At 37.8% G+C, this 21,745-nt stretch overlaps 1 protein-coding gene across 6 annotated transcripts in view; it reads left to right on the top strand.

The window, feature by feature from the left end:
* The window catches only part of Satb1 (SATB homeobox 1), a 102,622-nt gene extending 81,933 nt beyond the window's left edge, over nucleotides 1-20,689 (top strand). For 3 of the 6 annotated variants that reach the window (XM_042679932.1, XM_042679933.1, XM_042679931.1), the window contains exons 10-12: nucleotides 16,418-16,621; nucleotides 17,220-17,315; nucleotides 18,914-20,689. In XM_042679932.1, coding sequence (XP_042535866.1) covers nucleotides 16,418-16,621; nucleotides 17,220-17,315; nucleotides 18,914-19,426 — 813 coding nt within the window. In that variant the 3' untranslated portion in view covers nucleotides 19,427-20,689. The remainder of the gene's footprint in view (nucleotides 1-16,417; nucleotides 16,622-17,219; nucleotides 17,316-18,913) is intronic. The other 3 variants (XM_042679934.1, XM_042679936.1, XM_042679935.1) reach the window with 3 other exon arrangements.
* The last annotated feature ends 1,056 nt before the right edge of the window (nucleotides 20,690-21,745 follow it).

Below are 21,745 nucleotides of genomic sequence, written 5' to 3'. Positions count from 1 at the left end.
GTGGTAGTGGCTCATGCCTGTAATCTTAGCTACTCAGGAAGCTGAGATCTGAGAATCATAGTTCAAAACCAGCTCAGGCTGGTTTTGATGAGTCGGAGACTCTTATCTCCAATTAATCACCAAAATACCAGATGTGGAGCTATGTTCATGGTGGAGTGTCTGCCTTGAGTGAAAAGCTAAGGGATAGTACCAAGGCCCTGGGTTTAAACACTAGTACCATAAACCCTAGTACCAACACACACACACACACACACACACACACACATACACACACACACACACCCATGGGAATATCAGAAGGGCAGGGAGAAATCTAAGATTTGGAAGAGATTTGAGACATAGGTAATAAAATCAAAGTAAAAGGAAGCAAACAGAAAGTGATAGCTCATTTGGAAGCATATATGAGAACCCACATTTACAAGTTCATAAATTGGTGCCTGTAGCTGTGAAGTTTCTACCCCCAAATGTCTCCTTTAAATCTTTTCCATTCTTACTCCTGATACCAACATGATACTACTCACCATAGGTGCTACTTGTTTGATTCGTTAATATTTGGTGTCTAAATAAAATGCTGTTTAGAGAAAACCAAATTACTGCCAATAGGATCAAGGAACTAAGGACAGATAAAATATACATTCACAAACAGACAAATCCTGTTAGGAAGTCCAGGCTAGTCCATGTCAAGCTGTTGCTGCCTAAACTAAACTTTCTTCATCTTGGCAACTTATTTTTGTGTGAATGTTTAGATGTTTGGGGGTAAGTTAATAATAGCCTAATGGATAATGATTTTATTTTAGTATTTAGTTAAAGAGACTAAATAATTTGGACCCTGAATAACAATAAAGGACTAAAGCCTTGTCCATCAAGCTTAATTTCTAGACAGAAGTTGGTGATTATATCTGGGTACATTTAGCATTAATCTGTATTTGTTTATTTTTGCCAGTTCTGGGGCTTAAACTTGGCCTGGGTACTATCCCTGAGCTCCTTTCGCTCAAGGCTGGCACTTTGCCACTTGAGCCACAGAACCACTTCCAGCTTTTTCTAAGTAGTTTATTGGAGATGAGAGTCTCACAGACTTTCCTGCCTGGGCTGGTTTTGAACTGTGATCCTCAGAGTAGCCTTCTGAGTCGCTATGATTACAGGTGTAAGCCACCAGTGCCCAGCGGATCTGTCTTTTGACATAAAGTTATGAGATGTTTACTTCTCCCACCACTGTCATCTTTCGTTTACTTTTATCCTTGCTTTCATTCTCCATTTCTTTGACTTCCTTCTATCCCCAAACTTCAGTCTAAGAAGCAAATACTTTCTGACCACTTGATCTTTGAAAAATGAGCAGAGCAAGGACCAGTATTGACCAGTTTCTTACATTTGCATAGCCACATCCCTAATGTCACACACACACACACACACACACACACACACACACACACACACACACACACACACACACACACACACTCCACTCCCCTGCACACACATGGCATGCTTGTTGCTTACCTTTCCTCTATCCTATATCTGCACTTCCATTTTTACTCTTTTGCATTTGGGAAACCCATGTGTCATAGGAGAAACTTGTTAAATATTCTTCTTCTGACAGATAAACTTCTCTCAAAGGATGTTCTGCTAATCTTGTTTACCTTTAAAGTTACTCGGATGGAATGAAGTTAATCAAGTTAGAATGCTGATGCATTCAGAGTTTATAAACTATTCTCCGAGTTTGCACAGCACCTGGAAAACAGTGTAGTGGAAACTGCCAGTGAACACATTTCCTAAGCTTTAAACCATTGCTTTATGAATACCAGAGTTTCAGTCTCATCCAAAACTAAAATACATAAATCCCCCATCCCCATATTGACTGATGCAAAGATTGGAAGGATATGGAGCTTCTCATTAACCTACCCTACTTGTACACAGCAAACATATTGCAGAATTGCCTTTGGCTGGAAACCTGGGCTTCTCAGTACCCAATGTAGGAAGAACTCTACTGTGATTTTATGATTATTAACTACTTTAGCCACATCTAACAGGCAGGGTCTTGTAATGGCAAAAACCAAAAAAAACCCAAAACCTTTATATAATACGTATTTTAGTGGATCTTAAAAAGTTGGTTTTGGAAAAGTGAACTGTGTACGTAGACATTAGTATATATGAAGATATATACATAAATATACATGGATGAGGGAGGCATTCCGTTCAGGGGTTCTGATCCTGGGTTCAGTGTTCTCCTAGGAAACCATGACTTGAGTAGGAAATCTTTATTTTCTGTAGCCTTTTAATGGAAGATTGAATTTTATTCAATTAGCATCACGAGCAACAAATCATGGCAATATAAGCAATATGTATAAATTTGTCACCCATAAAAATTACAAATATTTTTATACTATATTAATTTGGTGCTGACATCTTCTAATAGTATTTTTGTTGATTACTAAAAATCATGGAGGTTATTAGATCTGTTGCTTGATTTTTTTTTAAGCCTATCTACAGATTTCTGATAGATTGATGTATTCCAATTCACCCCAACCTGGCTATCTCTGAGTTATATATAAAACCAATTATATATACTATATTCAATGTAATTGATTTCTTTGTAATCTTATGTATTTTATTTAGGCATATGAAACATTAATTAGAGGAAACACCCTTGGCCTTCACCACCCTGCCAGAAGGGTTCATGCCCAACTGTCAGATAAATTCAGCAGAGACAAGCACTTCTGTTTTCTAATACATTTTCTGAGGAACTCTTGAATTTACCTACCTGGAAAAATACTTTTGTGTATTGCCTTTCATTGTGCTTATTTATTTATTTTTTGGTTGGTCATGGGGCTTGAACTCTGGGCTTGGGCACTGTCCCTGCGCTCTTCAGCTCAAGGCGAGCGCTCTACCGCTTGAGCCACAGTGCCACTTCTGGTTTTCTAGTGGTTTATTGGAGATAAAAGTCTCATGGACTTTCCTGCCCAGGCTGGCTTTGAACCGCGATCCTCAGATCTCAGCCTCCTGAGTTGCTAGGATTACAGGCGTGAGCCACCGGCGCCCAGCTATCATTGTGCTTATTTTTAAGGTGCCTTATCTACAAAGCATGTAAGCAAGGGGTTATGAACATTTCAGTAGCATCTAAAACAAAAACAGAAAACTTACCAACAACTTCTTTGTCTAGCACTCAGACACCAACAGTTAGTACCAGACTCTGTGAGAGAATGCCTTTGCCCGTTGAGCTACACTTCAGATATCAACTTCAGTCTGAAAGGCAGTTCTAACCTCACTAAGCAGGAAATGTTGAGGGAAAATTCCTATCAGTTCCTGTATTTGCTCTTACCTTGCAGGGTAGTCGGCACAAAGTAATAATTTGTGGAAGGATGGAATGGTTTGGAAGCAAAGTCATCTGCTCACAATTATGCTCTGTCGAAAGCCAGCATATTCCTAAAGGAGCTAGTGTAGAATAGCAGTGAGGGCTTAAGGGACAGAGTAAGGTCAGACTTCATTCCTTCCATTTTCACCTTTCTTGCTGTCTCCCCTTTTCCCCCTGCCTCCATGAACAGTGACCAGTGGTTGTGAGGAGTAACAGATAGTGCACAACCTCAGCCTCTCTTGTCTCCATTCCTTGATAAAATTATAACCTACCATTGTCACCAGGATCACATGCTATCTCTAGAAATATTTATGTTTTCTGTTTTTAATGCCTACTTGTGAATCACAAGGTTTCGGTCTCTCAAATTAAGTAAGCCAACTTCTGATTAGCAAGTTTGCATAATGGATCAAATGATAGGGTTTCGGCCACAAAGTGGGTGTTATTTTATCAGCAAAATCATAGGCAAGTTGGGAGCTCTTAATGACCCTGCTTGATTGTTCCTCTTAGAATATGATTCTCATAACTTTTACAATCCCAAGTCGCCTTCTTCTGGTTTTAAAAATTCTTTGTTATCTTTCCTACAGCATCAGAGAAGGGAGATTTAAAATTTTAATTCCCAGCCCCTAAATATGCATAATGGGAGCAGATCTCATTTTAGGAGGTATCTGCAGAGTTGAAAAGTTTTCTATAAATCAGTTTAAATTGTGGTACAGAAGTATTTGTTTAAAACACCCTAGTAGTAAATTACTTTTGTAAGCAAACAAACGACCCTATCCTGGTTAAATACCAAAAATTATTCATGTTATGGATTCTTATTTTTCTGTGTTTCTAAATTGTACACGACAAATACACATATCCAGCTACATTTTCTTCTCAGTGTCCATAATTTTTAGTAGGAAAATAAATATTGTTAATTTTTAGTAATGACTTTAGAAAGAAATGTGTATAAGACATTGGCTTTAAAAGTTCATGTATTGTGAATCAAGGGTTAGGGAAACTTATGCTTAAAGGATCACATATATTTGTCTTTGGCAGAATATTTCATTTGTGCTTCATTGTCTTTTTAAACTGAGTGAGCAGACAGGCACCGGTGGCTCATGCCTATAATCCTAGCTGCTCAGGAGGCTGAGATCTGAGGATCACAGTTCAAAGCCAGTTTGGACAGGAAAGTCTGTGAGACTAATCTCCAATTAATCACAGAAAAAGTTGGAAGTGGCTTTATGGCTAAATTGGTAAGGGACTAGCCTTAAGCAAAAAGGAGCTCACGGTTAATGCTCAGGCTTAGAGTTCAAACCCCAGAACAGGGAAAAACCAAAACAAAGTAAAACCCAGAGTAAACTAAGTTCAGTTTGAACTTTATTTCTTTAAAATGTAGTAATATTGTTACAAGAATTAGAGCACCAGTCTTTACTACCATATATAAGACTTCAAGAATTATAGAGATATGCAATAAGTTTCTTATCACTAGCTCAGTGGTCCAGATCCTGCTTAATTTTAATGATATCTTTTTTCTGTACACACACACACACACACACACACACACACACACACACACACACACACACACACACACACACACACACACACACACACACACACACACACACACACACACACACCCTAATTTACTGACACTAAAGTTTGTGGTGGTGAATCTTCTGCCATATTTTTTATATTCACTCAGTGAAGTGTGAGCCTCAGGGTATTTTCCCAGCCCTTGGTGGAGGACTGGGGAAAATTTTCTATGCTGAGGGTTCTCATGTTAACATTTAAGTGTGTTAAGTGTAATTTGGCTCACCAGGGTGGCTGGAACAAAGAAAGCATTCGATCATGGAGGTGATCAATGGGGGCCGGTCCAGAAAGTATGGCTGGAAAAGACAGAATGAATCCAAGAGAGATTCCAAAGAGGTAGAATTCATGATTGGTCAATAGAGGACACAAATAAGAAAAATTTGATTTTTAATTAAAGCCATTTGATATATATTATTATTATTACAAAAAGTAGTACATTAGTCATTATAGAAAAAATAGAAAGCACAACAAGGAACATAAAAATACCAATAATCCTAATCAGTTAGGGATATCATGATTTAATACCTTAATTGGTGTTTATTATATAAATATAAACATCTATTTGTTGACATGTGTATGTCTATCGTTATATATGTACTTGTATGTCTTACATTTATTCTTCTGCTGTACTTACCATTAATTTCCTCTTGCAGTATGTCAAGGTTATATTTCATTTTTGTAATCACCAATAATGTAAGTGTAAACATTATTGCAATTAGGTATTACCCTAAGGTAAACTTTCAAAAAAGGGATTTTTGGGTACAAAAGAAGGCAATTGTATTTTAAAGGTGATTTCTGCATATTTCTATAGTCTACATTTTCACGTTGCAATTTAGAAAGATTATAGTAATATGTACTTCCATGAACATATTTTCAGCCTTGGTGCTGAATGGGTAATAAAGCCAGGTTCAACTGTATTGGAAGTAAACCTGATTTGGGAAAGTTAGCTTCAGATTGGAATATGGTAACCAAAGTATTTTTATTTAACTTCTTATATGTTCAGATTCCTATGGGGTAAGGCAAGTCGGATAAAGACAACACTAAGAACAATGATAAATGACATTTAAGTGCCAAGATCCTTCCATAAATGCTATCACCAATATTAGGTGGTAAAATTAGACCCCATTTTGCAGAAGAGGTCATTGAGATCTAGAGAACTTGTAACCAAGGGATACAGGGCTAATATGTAGTAGACTCAATAGTCAAATTAAAAACTAAGATTATTAAGTAGACTTTAGATGTACAACATGTAGAAAACAAAGAGGTTGCCATAACTGCAGTTGAATGCCAGTGATGGTGAGAGGCATAGTCAGTTCAGCTGACTTATTTTCTCCAGCACTTTGACTAATTCATCCATCTGCTCTTTCTTTCATAACTCCACTTTTAAAAATACTGCCAGTTCTTCAAAGCCAAGTCATCACCGCTCTTCATCAATGAAGACTTCTTTCTCTCTGTCTCGTCTCTCCTGATATCTGCCATCACTGTCCTTCATCATATGATGCTTTGCACTAGTTGTTAAAAGTTGAATGCTAGGGTTGTTTTGTTTATTCCCAGATAAACTGAATCACTTAAGGCAAGTGCTACCAGTGAAGTTCATAGGCGCTGTTTGTAGTTCTCATGGACAAAATATTAGACAATGAATTCTATCATGCTGTTCGTGTTTTCTAGCTACTAGAGATCAATAGCATTATTATCTGTACTTTGTGGGGGAGGGATCTGCACCATGGCTCAGAAGAATATTTTGCTTAGGTTCATGTAAGTAAAATACTTATCGACAGTCCCTGTAGTCATCTACCAAAGCACTTGAGCATTACTTGAGTTATTTGCGTGTCAGAACAAAGGAGAAAATGTCCTCCTAAAAGGACAGGGTTGGAGGATAGAATGGTGACAGTATTAGGCAGAGGCTAATAAATAGTCCAGCAGGTTCGGCTGAAGGTGACTGAGAGGCTGTGGGTGTGAACCTTTTCCCTATTTCAGAAAGATGTGGAAGATTCTAAGAGGTTTCCCAGCTAAGACAAGTCAGGTGGGCAGAATGAAAAGAAGATGTCAGTTCTTAATGACAGTTTTAGCAGTAGCTAAAACTAATTTAATAATGAATGAAACTTAGGAGTATTTTGTGTGGTTTTAAATGAGACTGCATGAAGGATGAGGAGAAAGTGAAACTTAGCACTTGGAAGGCAGAGTGGATACATGTTAGACAGGATCCAGATCATATTGCTGAAATTTATGTGATTTCCAATGACATCTGTGGCCCAGGGGAGCAAACAGATAAGGTAGACTGTTTATTTATTTATTTTTGGTTGGTCGTGAGGCTTGAACTTTGGCTTGGGTGCTGTCCCTGCGCTCTTCAGCTCAAGGCGAGCGCTCTACCGCTTGATCCACAGTGCCATTTCTGGTTTTCAAGTGGTTAACTGGAGATAAGAGTCTCATGGATTTTCCTGCCCGGGCTGGCTTTGAACCGTGATCCTCAGATCTCAGTCTCCTGAATAGCTAGGATTACAGGTATGAGCCACCAGCGCCCAGCTAAGGTAGACTTTTTGAGAGTCTATATTGTTCAAGGATCAGCCATAAACATGAAGTTTTTCTTTGTTGTGCTTGAGCTTTGTGGAGATTCTCCTGGAGAGAGCTTTGAATTATATGTAAAAGTAAAGCTTTGAAACGTTAGGTGTTTTCCAAGCCTAATTAATGTTTTAAAAATGAAATTCACACTTTTGGAAATTCTCTGTTTTAATCAAAGTAAGAGGTTGTCTTCTTGCTAGTAGATTATCTAGAATTCATATTGTTATCTTTATTCCTCTCTTTTCTGAAATTCTTCTTTCTGAAAACATCCTTTAAAATATTAGATTTCCTTGCCTGACGACCTTTAAGTAAGAACCATTTGTATCTCCTCTGACCAAGATATCTTTTGATAATCATGTTAGAAACCAAACAGTTTGTAGCAGAAGAAAAGCCACCACATTTATGTGTGCCCTAAAGTCATCGGCTTAGAGAAGGTAGAAAGGAAGTGAACAGAAAAACCATAGAAAATAAATGATTCTCATGTTTTATCTGATTAACTTTTAAGTGAAATTGAAATTCCTTCTAAATTCACTAAATTTTAATGGAAGCTTTTCCTCAGGTTGTATGAACGTTATATTTATGCTAATAATTACTCTTCAGAAACTGCAAGAGTTGTTTAACTTCTTAATGACAAAGTGGCAAAATTCACTCAAATGAGAAATTTCTGGCTATTTTATGTCCTATTATTACCCCAATATAGAAGCCTATAGATTTTTGACTGAGAATATTGAGTGCCTCAAATACTCTGGAGAGTCTAGAGGGAGTTTAAACACAGTAAGCTCAGGGATTTAAAAAACCTTAACACTTAAAATATTTTTATTTATTTTGTTTCAACAAATACAAGTATCAGAAACTATACCTTAAATGTCAATATGTAGAGGGATTCATGCATACACATGCATACATAGGTGCTTTTACTATATTTCTTTTTAAAACCCACTCTTGGATAGAGTGGCTATAATGTGGAATAATGCCTTTGCTGGTACATCTCTGTTCAAATTTATTTCCCATGTTTTCTTTAATAAGACCAATGTTAACTTAGCAGGGCAAGTTCCTCTCAGTGTCTGCTGAGATTCTCTTCACTTTACACGAAGTAGCTATTATTAAGCTGGGAGGAAAGATTAATGCACTTCTTACTAATTTCATAGAGGAGAACATGTATCTTTATTAATGTTAATGGTGGGGGGGGCTCTCATTATGTTATAGAATGATTGGCTTGAGCAAAGGTTTTCCTTCTGAAGAACTTCATAACATTTAAAGGTTAATATGTTAGGTAAAGAACAATATCTTAAGACAAGCGTTTTTATTACAGGACATGATGGGACCGTTTTATTAAATTATCCGATGATTTGAATGGGGAAGAAGACAGAATGTATCTCTTCGTGGCCTCCACTTTAATGCCTTTAATCAAATAATGACCTTCTGGAATATAGTTAATTTTAAGCATTTGGAAAGATCAATACTACTTTGCCACCAAAAAATGGCCTAGATGATGAAATTTGATGTATTTAAAGTATCATTTCACCCTTTTAACCTAGTAAATAATTTAAAATGCTTTCAGTATGGCTTTGCTACTGCTGTTTCTCACTGGAGAAACTGGCTTGTGATATATGCAGGCCTCACACCTAACAGAGATGGTTACTTCCTCAGGCCTGGCTGTGGCTGCATTATCGCAGAGCCAAATGCTACATTTGGGGCACAGTGTATAGAAAACATAGAGGATGTGGGAATGGAGCCTTCTCTAATATGAAAGGGGTGTTTCAAAGCATCATTAGTCACTGTGCATCTTTTGTCATATCTCTAAGCCTTTATGCTAAAGGAGAAAGATTTAGGTAGCTCTGACAATTAGAACCCATTTTCCCCCAGTTTCTAGAACACTGATAGGAAATTACACTTGAGTGCCAACAGCTTTGTAAATAAAAAAAATAAATAAATAAAAATAAAAATTGCCCTCCGTTAGCATGTTTGTGGGCAGATTAAAACCTGCCTTCATTAGCATAAGTAACACTTACAGATTCTTTTAAAAGTAGAAAATTATTTGCTGAATGATAAATTGCTGGCTTTATCGTTAGTTGTTGTTGAAAATGTACTCATTCAAAATGCTTGGTGTAGTTTAGTCTACAATAGTGAATTTTTTGTTAGAAGTACTGTTTAATGGATTATGTACTTAATCCTTGTTCTTACTACTTGCAGAGAAATGTAATTCATGCTTTCCACTAAAATGTTTGTATCAAATACTTTCCTATTTAGATTGATTTCTTTTAATATCATGTATTATTTTACTATATGCCCCCAGAGATTGGAACAAAATACTCCTGCAAATAACACATAAAAGATGAGGGTGAGGGTGGATAAATACCGACTATAAAATGTTTTGCTTTTTAGAACTCAAATTACCATTCTGTTTTTTTAAAATGTATTTTTCTTTCTTAGTTGCAGAAAAAAATCATTTGTCATTTTCTTTCTCACTTTTTAGCTTTTAGTTTAAAATGTAAATGTGTGTATAATAGTAATAATTACATATATGTATATTGCATTAAATCACTTTTTTAACTCTCCGAGAATACCTGTCTATTCTCCCTGAAAAAGAAAAAAAAATTAGTTTTTCTGTGCACTTCCAGACCAAGCCCCTAAGATTCTGGCTTTACCAGTGTGTGGCTTTAGAGACACAGTAAATACATTCATAAAAGAATGCCACTTTCCTAATTCCCCTATCCTTTATCATGCTAAAAGTGAATTGACTTGAATTAACTATTCTGCAAAGAGTGGAGTGGAACTCAGAGATGAGTTTGGTTGGGAATTAGCAGCTGAGAGATGAAGGTGCCAGGATTTTTATTTAAATGTGGCACAACAAGATTCTGTCAGTAAAGCACATCATTAGAATATTGAGTTTAAAACTGCTAATTTTTCCTTTAAAATGAGCATACAGTCATGTGTTTCATGGACCATAATAAATTGCCATTGTGTTGCCAGTGAGTTTGTTTTGCTTTTTTGCAGTACTGGTTTTGGCAGTCATTCTGCATTTTCTCGTTTCCTTTTTTTATGCTTCCCTCCTCCCCATCTTACATTTCTTTGATAGATCCCTAACCAAAACCAGTCAGAAGAACATTATTTATTTCAGTCTTAAGTTTAGCATCTTTTGCACCATTTTCTTGCTTACGGTAGCAAGACATTTGCAGATGGCTCTTGGTAACTATAAAGTACATAACAGTATTTCCTATGTGGCAGATGGATTTAAGACTTTTAGTTCTCAATAAATGTAGGTTTACAATACATAACTTTACAGGATTTGTGTTGTATATAACAGGTTTGAACATATTATCTCAGAATTCATCTGCATGGCATTTTCAGCTTATTCAGGGCCCATGCCAGTTTTTTCTTTTCTTTTCTTTTCTTTTTTTTTTTTAAGTAATAGAGGAGTGCTGTGATTGATAGCAACAGCTCAAGGCGTGATTCTGAATAGAAACAAAGGGTATAGAACAGAAGGTGTCAAATTAAACTTTGTCAGTTTGAAAAGTAGTAACATCCTGAAAGTTTTACTGATTTATTTACATGTGGCTACTGTTTATATTTTGCCCTCTTTATATGCAGTGTAATGATGCTTGGCAAATTTACTACATTTAAAGTTTAGATTGTTCCTTGTACCATTTGAGTTTTCTGAGAAAGGATCGGTCTCGTTATCTTGTCTTTTCAACTGTTCAAACAGTTATGATCTAAATGAGAATAATTCCCCATTTCTCCTATGGATGGTCTTATGGGGCCTCAAGCCTCAAGACCTTTTCTACAAATGTAATTATGTTCACACAAAATAGTATGTTTCCTTTCTCGCCTTTCTTCTCCCAAGTATGTGTATATATAATTATCATTTAAAAAGTCATAGTACTTTGGGTAATTACAATTTCCGCTTGTCAGATATTTCAAATACTCCAGTCTCTTCCTGGCCTTCACAGGTTCATTTGCCCTGACAATGTCATTGTGGAAAACTGACCTAGGTCAGGAGGTTGGTGAATTAGAAAGCATGAAGCTTCTTCAGTCAATCACTTTCTGCAGAAACATAGGTCTGAGATTACTGTTATCACTAATAGAATCACAATCAGTAGGATTCAAAGTAGTCAAAATATTCCAAGGTATTTAAATAGTGCTAGAATAAATTCAACTTATTTTTGCCAGTGCCAGTTGGGAATGTGCCAGTTTATTTCTGCACTGACAAAAGAATGAACGTGTCAAAATGTCTGTTTTCCATTATTTCCTAAGAGATACACACATCAAGGGTAGCACATTACACTCCTCCTGCCCTCCCCCCCATTTTTGGAATACCCTTGTAGAACTAACAGTCTACACCAGCTGCACCGTTAAATATTTTTGTAAGAAGCATCTGATTTCAGTCTCTGAAAAATCGTGTCTCTTGAAAGGCTAGCAGAGAGATTCTTCAACTTATAATTCATCAAATTACTTTTAGATAAGGAATTAGAAGTATTATTTAAGGGCAGAGGTTAATAGCAAACTACTGAGAATGTTATGTTAGTCATGGGCAATTAATAAAAATAAGGATCCGTCTTGTAAGTATAGAGACACAGAAGTGACAATATAAGCAAAATATTTGTTGAATGAGTCAGAGCTCCTTTTCTGAAATATTTGTTAAACCAGCGTGAGTGTGATTGTTTAGGAATTAGCTATCATTATTAGCCATTTTAAAAGAACTAATGATTTTCTTTTCCAAAGAACATCTGCGATCCACATGTTTCCGCACATATATCCCACTGCTAACTGATCTCTGGCTTACTTTAAAAAGTTCCTAAAGGATATGAAAAATCATTGGAGATTTTCAGATTTTCAGTCCTTCTTAGAGAAAAGCTTTTCTTACATGAAGGGTTCTTAATTTAACTTTTAGCAATTTTTAGTTACAAGCATTTAATTCTAAAAAGAAAATCATGGAAGCTCAATGTTTAGCACTTATTGCAATAGTAGATTAGTAGTGAAGTTAAAAGAAAATATCTTCAGTTCTATTCTTGGTGAACCTCTTTACTTTTCTTTAAAGGTAAATAAAATTTGCTCCATTTAAGCACCAAGGTCCTGTCAGCTGTCATGGTTGAAGCACACAGACCAGCAGGAGAGGGAAAGTAACCAGAACCACAGTTAATAGTCAAACATCAATTTCAACATACTGTTTTGTACTTTACAACTTTGTAGGGATGGCGGCGGGGGCGGGGGGAAGTTGGGGACGTGGAGAGGAAAGGGACAGTAGGGGAAAAATAAAGGAGGGGGTAACAATGCTCAATAGGAAATGGACTCATTACCTTGCTCATGTAACTGTAACCTCTCTGTACAGTATCTTTACAATAAAAAATATATATTGAAAATAGTCAAACATCGAATAAGATGCATATTTAAAACCAACACAGCAACAAAAATTTAGAAGTACAGTATAACAAAATAGCTTAATTAAAATGTATACTTCTGTCGGTGTCCAGATTGAAATATCAAAAGGAACATTCTTCCTCTAAATTGCCTTTGTAATATGAAAACATATTAGTAGAAGCATAAATACATACTATATGAAATAAAAATAGCTTAAACGTAGGAAAATAGGCGACATTTTTATGGCTTAACCTAGACAGCAAATATTTACCCATAAGAACTAACTAAACCAAAGATCTGATATACAGGTACAAATACTCAAATTCAGCTTTGGACATTCTTTTTTGTTATTGTTGTTGGTCGTGGGGCTTGAACTCTGGGCTTGGGCGCTGTCCCTCAGCTCTTCAGCTCAAGGCGAGCGCTCACTCTACCACTTGAGCTACAGCGCCACTTCCTCAAATTCAGCCTTGTAGTTAAATGTTATAGTCACATAAGTAGAGCTAAAATACATAGTACCACAGCTTTCTGGAAATAAACATGAAACACTGTGGTTTGGAGAGAAATATGCCCAATGGCTCTGTGATGATGATGATGATGATGATGATGCTGATGCTGATGATGTTTTTTTATTTAGTAGATACTTTTTCAAGTAAATCTTTCATTTACTGACTCTGTCTTCAATTATTTTTATTCAGTGGCATCAAATGAATGTATTATTGCATGACTGTTCCCACATACGTATTTGTAAAAGATCTGTTACATAGAGAATGTCTTAGAGCTGGAGGTATGACTCAGTGGTACAGCACTTGCCTAGCATGTACAAGGTCTTGGATTCAATTAGGGCAATAGAGGGGACCCCACTTCTCCAGATACCTAGTAGCACTTCCCACTGGTGAGGTAGTAGATGTCGTGGGGAGTTGATGTGTCAGTCTCCATGTTTTCATTTAAAATCTTAATGTCAGCCACGTAGGGGAAAGCAAGCCTGACTTCTTTCACTATATATTGCAATCAGGAAAACATTCTCTTGAATGGTTCATTTTGGGAAGAAAAGATCAGACTATCTATCCTCTGGCATCATCTGCCAATAACTCAGAAAACAAAACTCTTTGTGGCTACATCTAAAAATCACATTAAAAAGAAACTCTACTCTGTCCATTCTCATCCAATTAACCTAATTGAAATTTCCAAGGAAGCCCTGGTCCTAGAAGCAGAGCCTAGGAAAGAGAATTGAGTATTCATGATGATGAGGGCCCTGAAAGGAAGAGAGAGAAAACGGAGGATGAAGGGATTCAGTAAGAACATGGCCTTAGGAGGAAGGAAGCATAAGAATGTATGATAGGCTCTAGATAGTACATTAAGCAGAAGAGTGAGTCACAGAGATTGGGGCTGGATCTTTGTACCACTTGGCCAGCCAATCCGTGACCTCACTTGGTTCTGGGGGCCAGTGATAGGGTATAAGGTCCTTCTGGACATGTCCAGTTAGCAAGCTGGCAAGACAGTCCGCGGAGTGGAGAAACAGATGAGAGCTGTTGGCAGGCAGCACAACAGTTAGAAGAGTGCTAGCCTTGACCAAAAAAAAGAAAACAAAAAAAGCGTTCAGAGTCAGAGCCTAGACCCTGAGTTCAAGACCCAGGACTAGAAAAAAGAAAATAAAACCAATGCAACCCTAAGATCTCAGCTTCCTGAATAGCCAGGATTACAGGTGTGAGCCACCAATGCCCATTGCTACTCAGTTCTTTCTTCTTTTCCCCTGGTCCTGAGGCTTGAATTCAGGGCCGTAAGCACTGTCCCTTAGCTTCTTTTACTCAAAATTAATGCTTTACCACTTGAGCCACATCTCCGTGTCTGGCTCCCTTTTTGTAGTTTCAGTGGAGTTAAGAATCTCACGGACTTTCCTGCCTGGATTGGCTTCAATCTGCAGTCCTCAGATCTCAGCCTCCTGAGTAGCTAGGATTACAGGTGTGAGCCACCAGTGCCCAGCCTACTCAGTTCTTCATAGTTAATCACCGGGGTTAAACCTTGGACCTAGGGAGGCGTTATAGAAGTTCAGATTTGGTCATTCACTAGATACTGCCTTCTCTCATAACTCAGAAAACCTATTTAAATGGTTCTGTAATAAATCATATGTTCATGCTATAGCAGGGGAAAAAACTGAATAAATAGGAATCTAAAGTCTCTTTCTGGAAGTTCTTTCTTGAGGAATTCTTCTAATGCCCATTCCAAACACTACTCTCAAACTGGACAGTGTTCTTGCTTACAGATATACTTTTTCTCTCTCTGTTTCTTTCTCTGTCACTCTGTTTCTCTCTCTCTCTCACTCACACACACACACTTTTAACATTTATTGTAAAGATACTGTACAGAAGGGTTACAGTTACATGAGAAAGGTAATGAGTACCTTTCCTAGTAAGCATTTTTACCCCCTCCTTTGTTTTTCCCCTAGTATCCCTTTTCTTTCCCCCTTCTCAATTCCTTCCCCCCACCAAGTTGTAAAGTTTGTTTTCAACATAGTGTCTAGTACATCTCATTGTTACAATGGGGCAACCTGTATCTTTATTTCAGCATTTTTTATTTCCCTTTCCTTCCCCAAATTAGAAAAATGTATATATAAAATGCAGGGCACTGGAATCAAATACAGTGACAATAGGGGTCATACATGGGGAAAGAACATACCAAAGAAACAAAAAAAAAATCACATAGTATACTAAAAACAACAGCAACACAGAAAAAACTTCTTGTGTCTCTATCTTGGGGTTCATTTCACTTGGCATCATCTTATATGGTCATATGTACATAAAGCTACCAGTGCAATTATTGTTTATTGCAGCATTATTCACCATAGCTAAGATATAGAACCAACCCAGATGTTCCTCTGTAGATGAATGGATCAAGAAAATGTGATGTGGTGTATGTGTGTGTGTGTATATACATATACACATACATACAATGGAATTCTATGCCTCCATAAGAAAGAATGATACCGCGCCATTTGTTAGGAAATGGAAAGACTTGGAGAGAATCATACTAAGTGGAATAAGCCAGACCCAAAGAAACATAGGTCCCATGGTTTCCCTTATTTACAATAACTAATATACATCTAGGATAATCTTACCAGACAAACAGAAAAGGTCAAAAGCTATGTCTACTTTTCTTTCTAATATAAAAACATATAATATTAGAAAGCTTTCTGGTTCCTAAAATCTGCCATACCACTTTTTAAGTACCTTCCTTGTCCCAGAAAGCCACCATTAGACAAAACAGGAGTAAAAGTACACTCATTTTTACTTTTGTCCTGTTTTTGCATGCTGTAAAATTGTTGTAAATGCCCTAGCCCTTGAACCCTGAAAAGCATCTATTCTTTACAGTGTAAATCAGAACATTCATTAGAAATGGAGCCTTCCTGCTACATAGCTTTAACTACCCTTTCTTCATAGGTTAAGAGAAAAAAATAATGTTAAAGTGGTTGGACTGTTGTGAGCATATGAAAAAGCTGATTTATAGAATCTTTCCTTTTTATTTCCTAATGGGACATGCCAGCCTCCACCGCCACAACTGAAATACTATCACCTGTCTCTACAGGGCTGGCTGTGTGAGCTACTGCGCTGGAAGGAAGATCCGTCTCCAGAAAACAGAACCCTATGGGAGAACCTATCCATGATCCGAAGATTCCTCAGTCTTCCCCAGCCTGAGCGCGATGCCATTTATGAACAGGAGAGCAATGCGGTGCATCACCATGGCGACAGGCCCCCCCACATCATCCATGTTCCGGCGGAACAGATTCAGGTTCGTTTACCTTGGCCAGTTGAGAATAGCACTAGGTAAACACAGCCTCAGACTTAGTGTGAAGCTGGTGTCTCTCTTCTTGCCACCAGTCTACACAGAGGCTTTTTAGCAAGAGATAACAATACATTGCCATCTTGCTTGGGGGATAGAAGGAAAAACGGAAAAGACTTGTTGTTTTCCAACATGTGTACTGTGTTCCTCACCCCTCATCAACCCCTCCCAAAGTGGCAGGACTCCCCCTTTGCACTTCTTATTTGGCAAGTGTGTTATTGTTAGCATTGGGATTTGTGTGTGAGAGCCTAGAATTTTTGTTGTGTGTTTGTTAAAAAATAAGTAAATAGTTTAAAACACCACCTATTCCTTAATTAATCCCATACTGCCCCTGAGGATAGGAATTACTGCTGCTCATTCTGTAAAGGAAGTTTTGCAGAATCACAGTTTTATACCTTGGCTTCTGTCCAGAGTGAGGAGGGGAGGGAAACATACTCTCGGCTCTTGCTTTATGCTCCTTTGGCCCCCCCCCCCTTCACCTCCAGCAGCCTCCCTACCCCTCAGCTGCAGGTCAGGGGTGAGTCATGTCTGTTTGTCTTTCCTGTAGAGCCCCTCTCCCAGCACCCTTGGGAAAGGAGAGTCTAGAGGCGTTTTCTTACCAGGCCTGCTGACCCCTGCACCATGGCTCGGTGCTGCTCCTCAGGTGAGCGGGCACCAGTTACCAGCAAGAAGGGACCCAGAGAGGGGGGTGGTGTAAAGACCTGCTCCCTTGGTCAGGATTTTCAGAGTGAAGGATGGACTAAACCACTGTGCCAGCAGATCCAGCCTGGTGCTCCTCTGGTCCTGTCATGGCCCTTGTCTCAGAGTTCTGGGATTGGGTAGTTCATTGGGCTTCTTAGGGCCTCAGTACCTTAGAAACTGTGTTCTAGATGAACTTGAGCTTTCTCCTTTAAGGGAAAGTATCCTTGTCTGCCAGACTGCTAAAATTCTATCTCTGTTGAATCCCCTGCATTATTTCTTGGTATTGCTATGAAGAAACACAGATATATATGTAGCCAAAGTAATAGAGTTATCCATCCACCAGGAAAACAAAATCCTTAAGCGTGTATTAAAAGATCAAACAAATTGAAAACGAGAATCCCCTAGGATATCAAACACTAAAATAAGCATGAAAGCCCTAAAAACTTACTGTTTTAGCTGAAACAAAGAAGAAGAAGATACATGTTAAGTAATAAAAAAATAGTACTTGTTTGAAAATGTAAATTATTTTTTGATAAAATTGCTTCTTAGGGGGATAAGAGGAAATGCTCAGGCACAGTACAAAGGTTCTAATATTTTGCTGTTCACTCGAGTTGATTTGATTTGCTGATAAGAATTATGGGCATCAAGTGTACATAGATACATATCACTCATTTGTTCTGTATGATTGTGAATGGAAATTACAGTGCATACACAGATGCTAATTACCAAAGAGGCTGTGTACACTAAATTTAAATCCTACTGATAGCTGAGTTTACTGTGAAGACGAAACAATTCACTAGCCAGTATACGGTGGATTGAACCTTTATTGTTTGGATCATAATTAAAAAAAAAAAAAAGCAGTGTCAGCCTAGTGCAGTTTGTCAGGGAATTTGTGTGTGTGTGTGTGTGTGTGTGTGAGAGAGAGAGAGAGAGAGAGAGAGAGAGAGAGAGAGAGAGAGAGAGAGAGAGAGAGAGAGAGAGAGAGAGAGAGAAATTGGAACTTACTGAGAAAATTAAACATGAGATTCTGGAACATCCTGTGGATCATAAGAGCTAGGGCAGCCTGAGAGTACATGCTTTTCCATTCTCCCTCTCTCCATGTTTTATTTAGCCAGGCAGTGTAAAGGGGCTAAACACTTTTCTTTTCCCAATAACTTCTTAGCTCACCTTTCTAAATCGTCTTTAACAACCTTGTTTCTCAATCTTCCTTTCCAGTCTTCATTCGTTGTTGACATCCTAAATTGCTTTTCTGTCTTCACCTTCAATGCTTATCCTTTTGGAGATGTTAATGGCCCCCATTTTCAGAGCCCTGGGCTTCCTCCTCCTCTGCCGATCTTCCGATCTTCTGATAAGTGCACAGTAGCCCCCCAGAGCCTCACTAACTCCTGTCGTCCTAGTTCCTATCATTTTGATAGTTTGTTTTTAACCCCCCAATGCTCTTGGCTACTGACCTGGGCTGTGCATCTTTGTCCTTGTCTGTGGAATTCGCAGCACCTCCCCTCCCCATTTCTGATTCTAGAAGGCTTTGTGTGCTCTGACTGTCTGCTTGTTTCCTTGCAGCAGCAGCAGCAGCAACAGCAGCAGCAGCAGCAGCAACAACAAGCACCACCACCTCCACAGCCACAACCACAGCCACAGGCTGGCCCCCGGCTCCCTCCACGGCAGCCCACCGTGGCCTCACCTGCTGAGTCAGATGAGGAGAACCGGCAGAAGACCCGGCCACGAACCAAAATTTCAGTGGAGGCCCTGGGAATCCTCCAGAGTTTCATACAAGACGTGGGTCTGTACCCGGATGAAGAGGCCATCCAGACTCTATCAGCCCAACTTGACCTCCCCAAGTACACCATCATCAAGTTCTTTCAGAACCAGCGCTATTATCTCAAGCACCACGGCAAACTGAAGGACAATTCTGGCTTAGAGGTAGACGTGGCCGAATATAAAGAGGAGGAGTTGCTCAAGGATTTGGAAGAGAGTGTCCAAGATAAAAATGCCAACACCCTGTTTTCCGTGAAACTAGAAGAGGAGCTATCAGTGGAAGGGAACACAGACATCAATGCCGATCTGAAAGACTGAGAGCAAAGTATTATTTTCATTCAACAGTGCCACCGGTGTTTACTAACAACGTGAAAAGTCCATCTTGTGTTCGCTCAGAAAACCTTTGTTGTTCATTGTTTGGCCAACCTTCAATCTTCAGAAACTTGCACAAACAGGAAAGTTGGGAAGGAAAGTAAGGACTGCACTATGTTTAAACGCCTTTGTTGTAACACTGCTGGGCAGCCCGGGTGAAGCATTTGCGGACTGTTTGATATTAAAAATTTTTGTTCAAGGGATGCACCCAGATGTGTTCCCAGTAAGCATGATACCAGAGAGGGTTTTTTTTTTAAGTTATTATTATTCTGGAGCCTCAAACAAGCATTATAATTTCTGTGATTATGATTTCCTTTTCTTTAACTATTTCTGTAACACTCCACACTGATCTTTGGAAAATCGCCCCTTATTTTAAAAAATAAAGAAAAAAAAGAGTTTGTTACTCTATTGTATGTTACAAAAGAACTATAGACTGTGAATGCAGTTTAAAGATGACATATGCCAACAAATGCCTTGTACTATAATGGCACTGCCGTAATTCAAATTTGTTTTTATTTTGGAAATAAAAGTTCACTGTAATTTTTTTTCATTCTCATTGTTACATGATTTTTTTTTAAAGAAAACAACAAAAAAAGGAAAAGAAAATGTGAAACACAATTTAGTCCTCATTATTTATTTGTAGACCCTGCCGCATCTTGTTGTAATTAATTTTTTGGAAGTTTCCGTTAAATGTAATATTGCTTCTCTTGTTACCATTACTGATTCTTTTCTATTTATAAATGTATTTTGATGGGCAGTAAAACAAAGTGTCTTAAAAGTTTTAAATAGAGAAAATGTGCTTTACACAGTTGCCTATAAGAAGTGCTCTATGTTATCCAAGCAATTCATACTATAAGCTTCACTCTTACTGTTGTATGCAATTTTTACTATCATGCAAATAAGCTTAGGTAAATAAAACTAATAGATCACCTTAGAAAATTATGCAATTAATGTGAAAATAATTGATGTTTGCAATGTGTCTTCCTTTGGTTTACAATCAATTTTAAACCTACATCTGTATAAAATTTCTGTATAAAGGTGTATTTCTTTTTTTTTTTTTAATGAGTTTCATGGCTATGAAAACACCAGCTATTTTGTTACAGCTGGCTGTTTTTATAAGTGTATCACAATTTTCTTTATGCAGAAATGTTCTGATTAGGAGTGGTTATTGACTGTAACTACACAATTAAAACTGTTTGTATGGTATGACATGGCAGGGTTTGTCTGCTTATGTGAAGTAACTTTAACAAAGAGTCCACAATGGCCCTCTCAGTTAGGTCCATGTTAATGTTTTCTTGATGATAAGTTTGTTGATTTTTAAAAAGAGCAACTTGAAAAGTCACTTGAAATCTGTAAATTTAAATACAGACAACGCACTCATTTTTAAATAGGCATGAAAATTCACAATGAAGATGATAATCTGTTTTTGGTTGACATTTTGCTTAATGAACAGAGATAGGACAGTCAGAAGACTAACAAGTATCTTTTCTGACAGTCACGCTCTTAAAAGGAATTCACCTGCTTTTACTATACAATCCTTCAATTAAGCAATACTTTTCCTTAAGCTGAGGTGTATTTTTAAAGGCCATTAATAGTAACATAAAATATGTAGAGGAAAAATGGACTTTCTGTGTAAGAACCTCCTTACTAAGTATTGTATTTTTTATTACAAGTTATAAGTGAAGAAAGTTCCTAATCCTGAGCTCATTTGACTGCATATGTCATAACTACATAAAGAAAATAAGAAGAACATGCCTGGGATTTAAACACCATCTTCAAGATTCATATGAAACCTCCGTACATTTAGCCAGGATATAAAATAAGCTGTGCTAATAGTCACAAAAAGGATTGAAGCCAGTGCTAGGGTTTTGAGTGGGCTGGATTTTTTTTCTTTTAAACATATCTGTCTCATCCTTTTCTTTTTAAGGTTCCTTAGCTGTTGGTGTGGGTATTCAGCATTCTGCAGCCTGCCTCCTCTGCTACCCATTTCCTTAGCCTCAGTGAGCTTAATGGGAAGCATCAAAATACCTGAGATGCTTTGGTGTTGAACTTTTATATCAGCTAAAATGGAATCATTGAAAACACCCAATAAAGCTTTAAAATTCTGTTTTCTTTTTACACTCCTCCCCCCACCCCCCCGGAGGGTGGGGGGTGCTTAGAACTCAGGGCCTGCTTGTGTGCTGTCCTTTTTTCCTCATGGCTGGTGCTCTACTACTTGAGCCACAGCTTCAATTCCAGCTAGTTGCAGATAAGAGTTTCATGGAC

Source organism: Dipodomys spectabilis, unplaced genomic scaffold, assembly GCF_019054845.1.
Source record: "Dipodomys spectabilis isolate Male_0828 unplaced genomic scaffold, ASM1905484v1 ptg000054l, whole genome shotgun sequence".
NCBI lineage: Eukaryota > Metazoa > Chordata > Mammalia > Rodentia > Heteromyidae > Dipodomys > Dipodomys spectabilis.
Note: the sequence above shows the minus strand (reverse complement) of the source record. Positions and strands in the feature narration are given on the sequence as shown.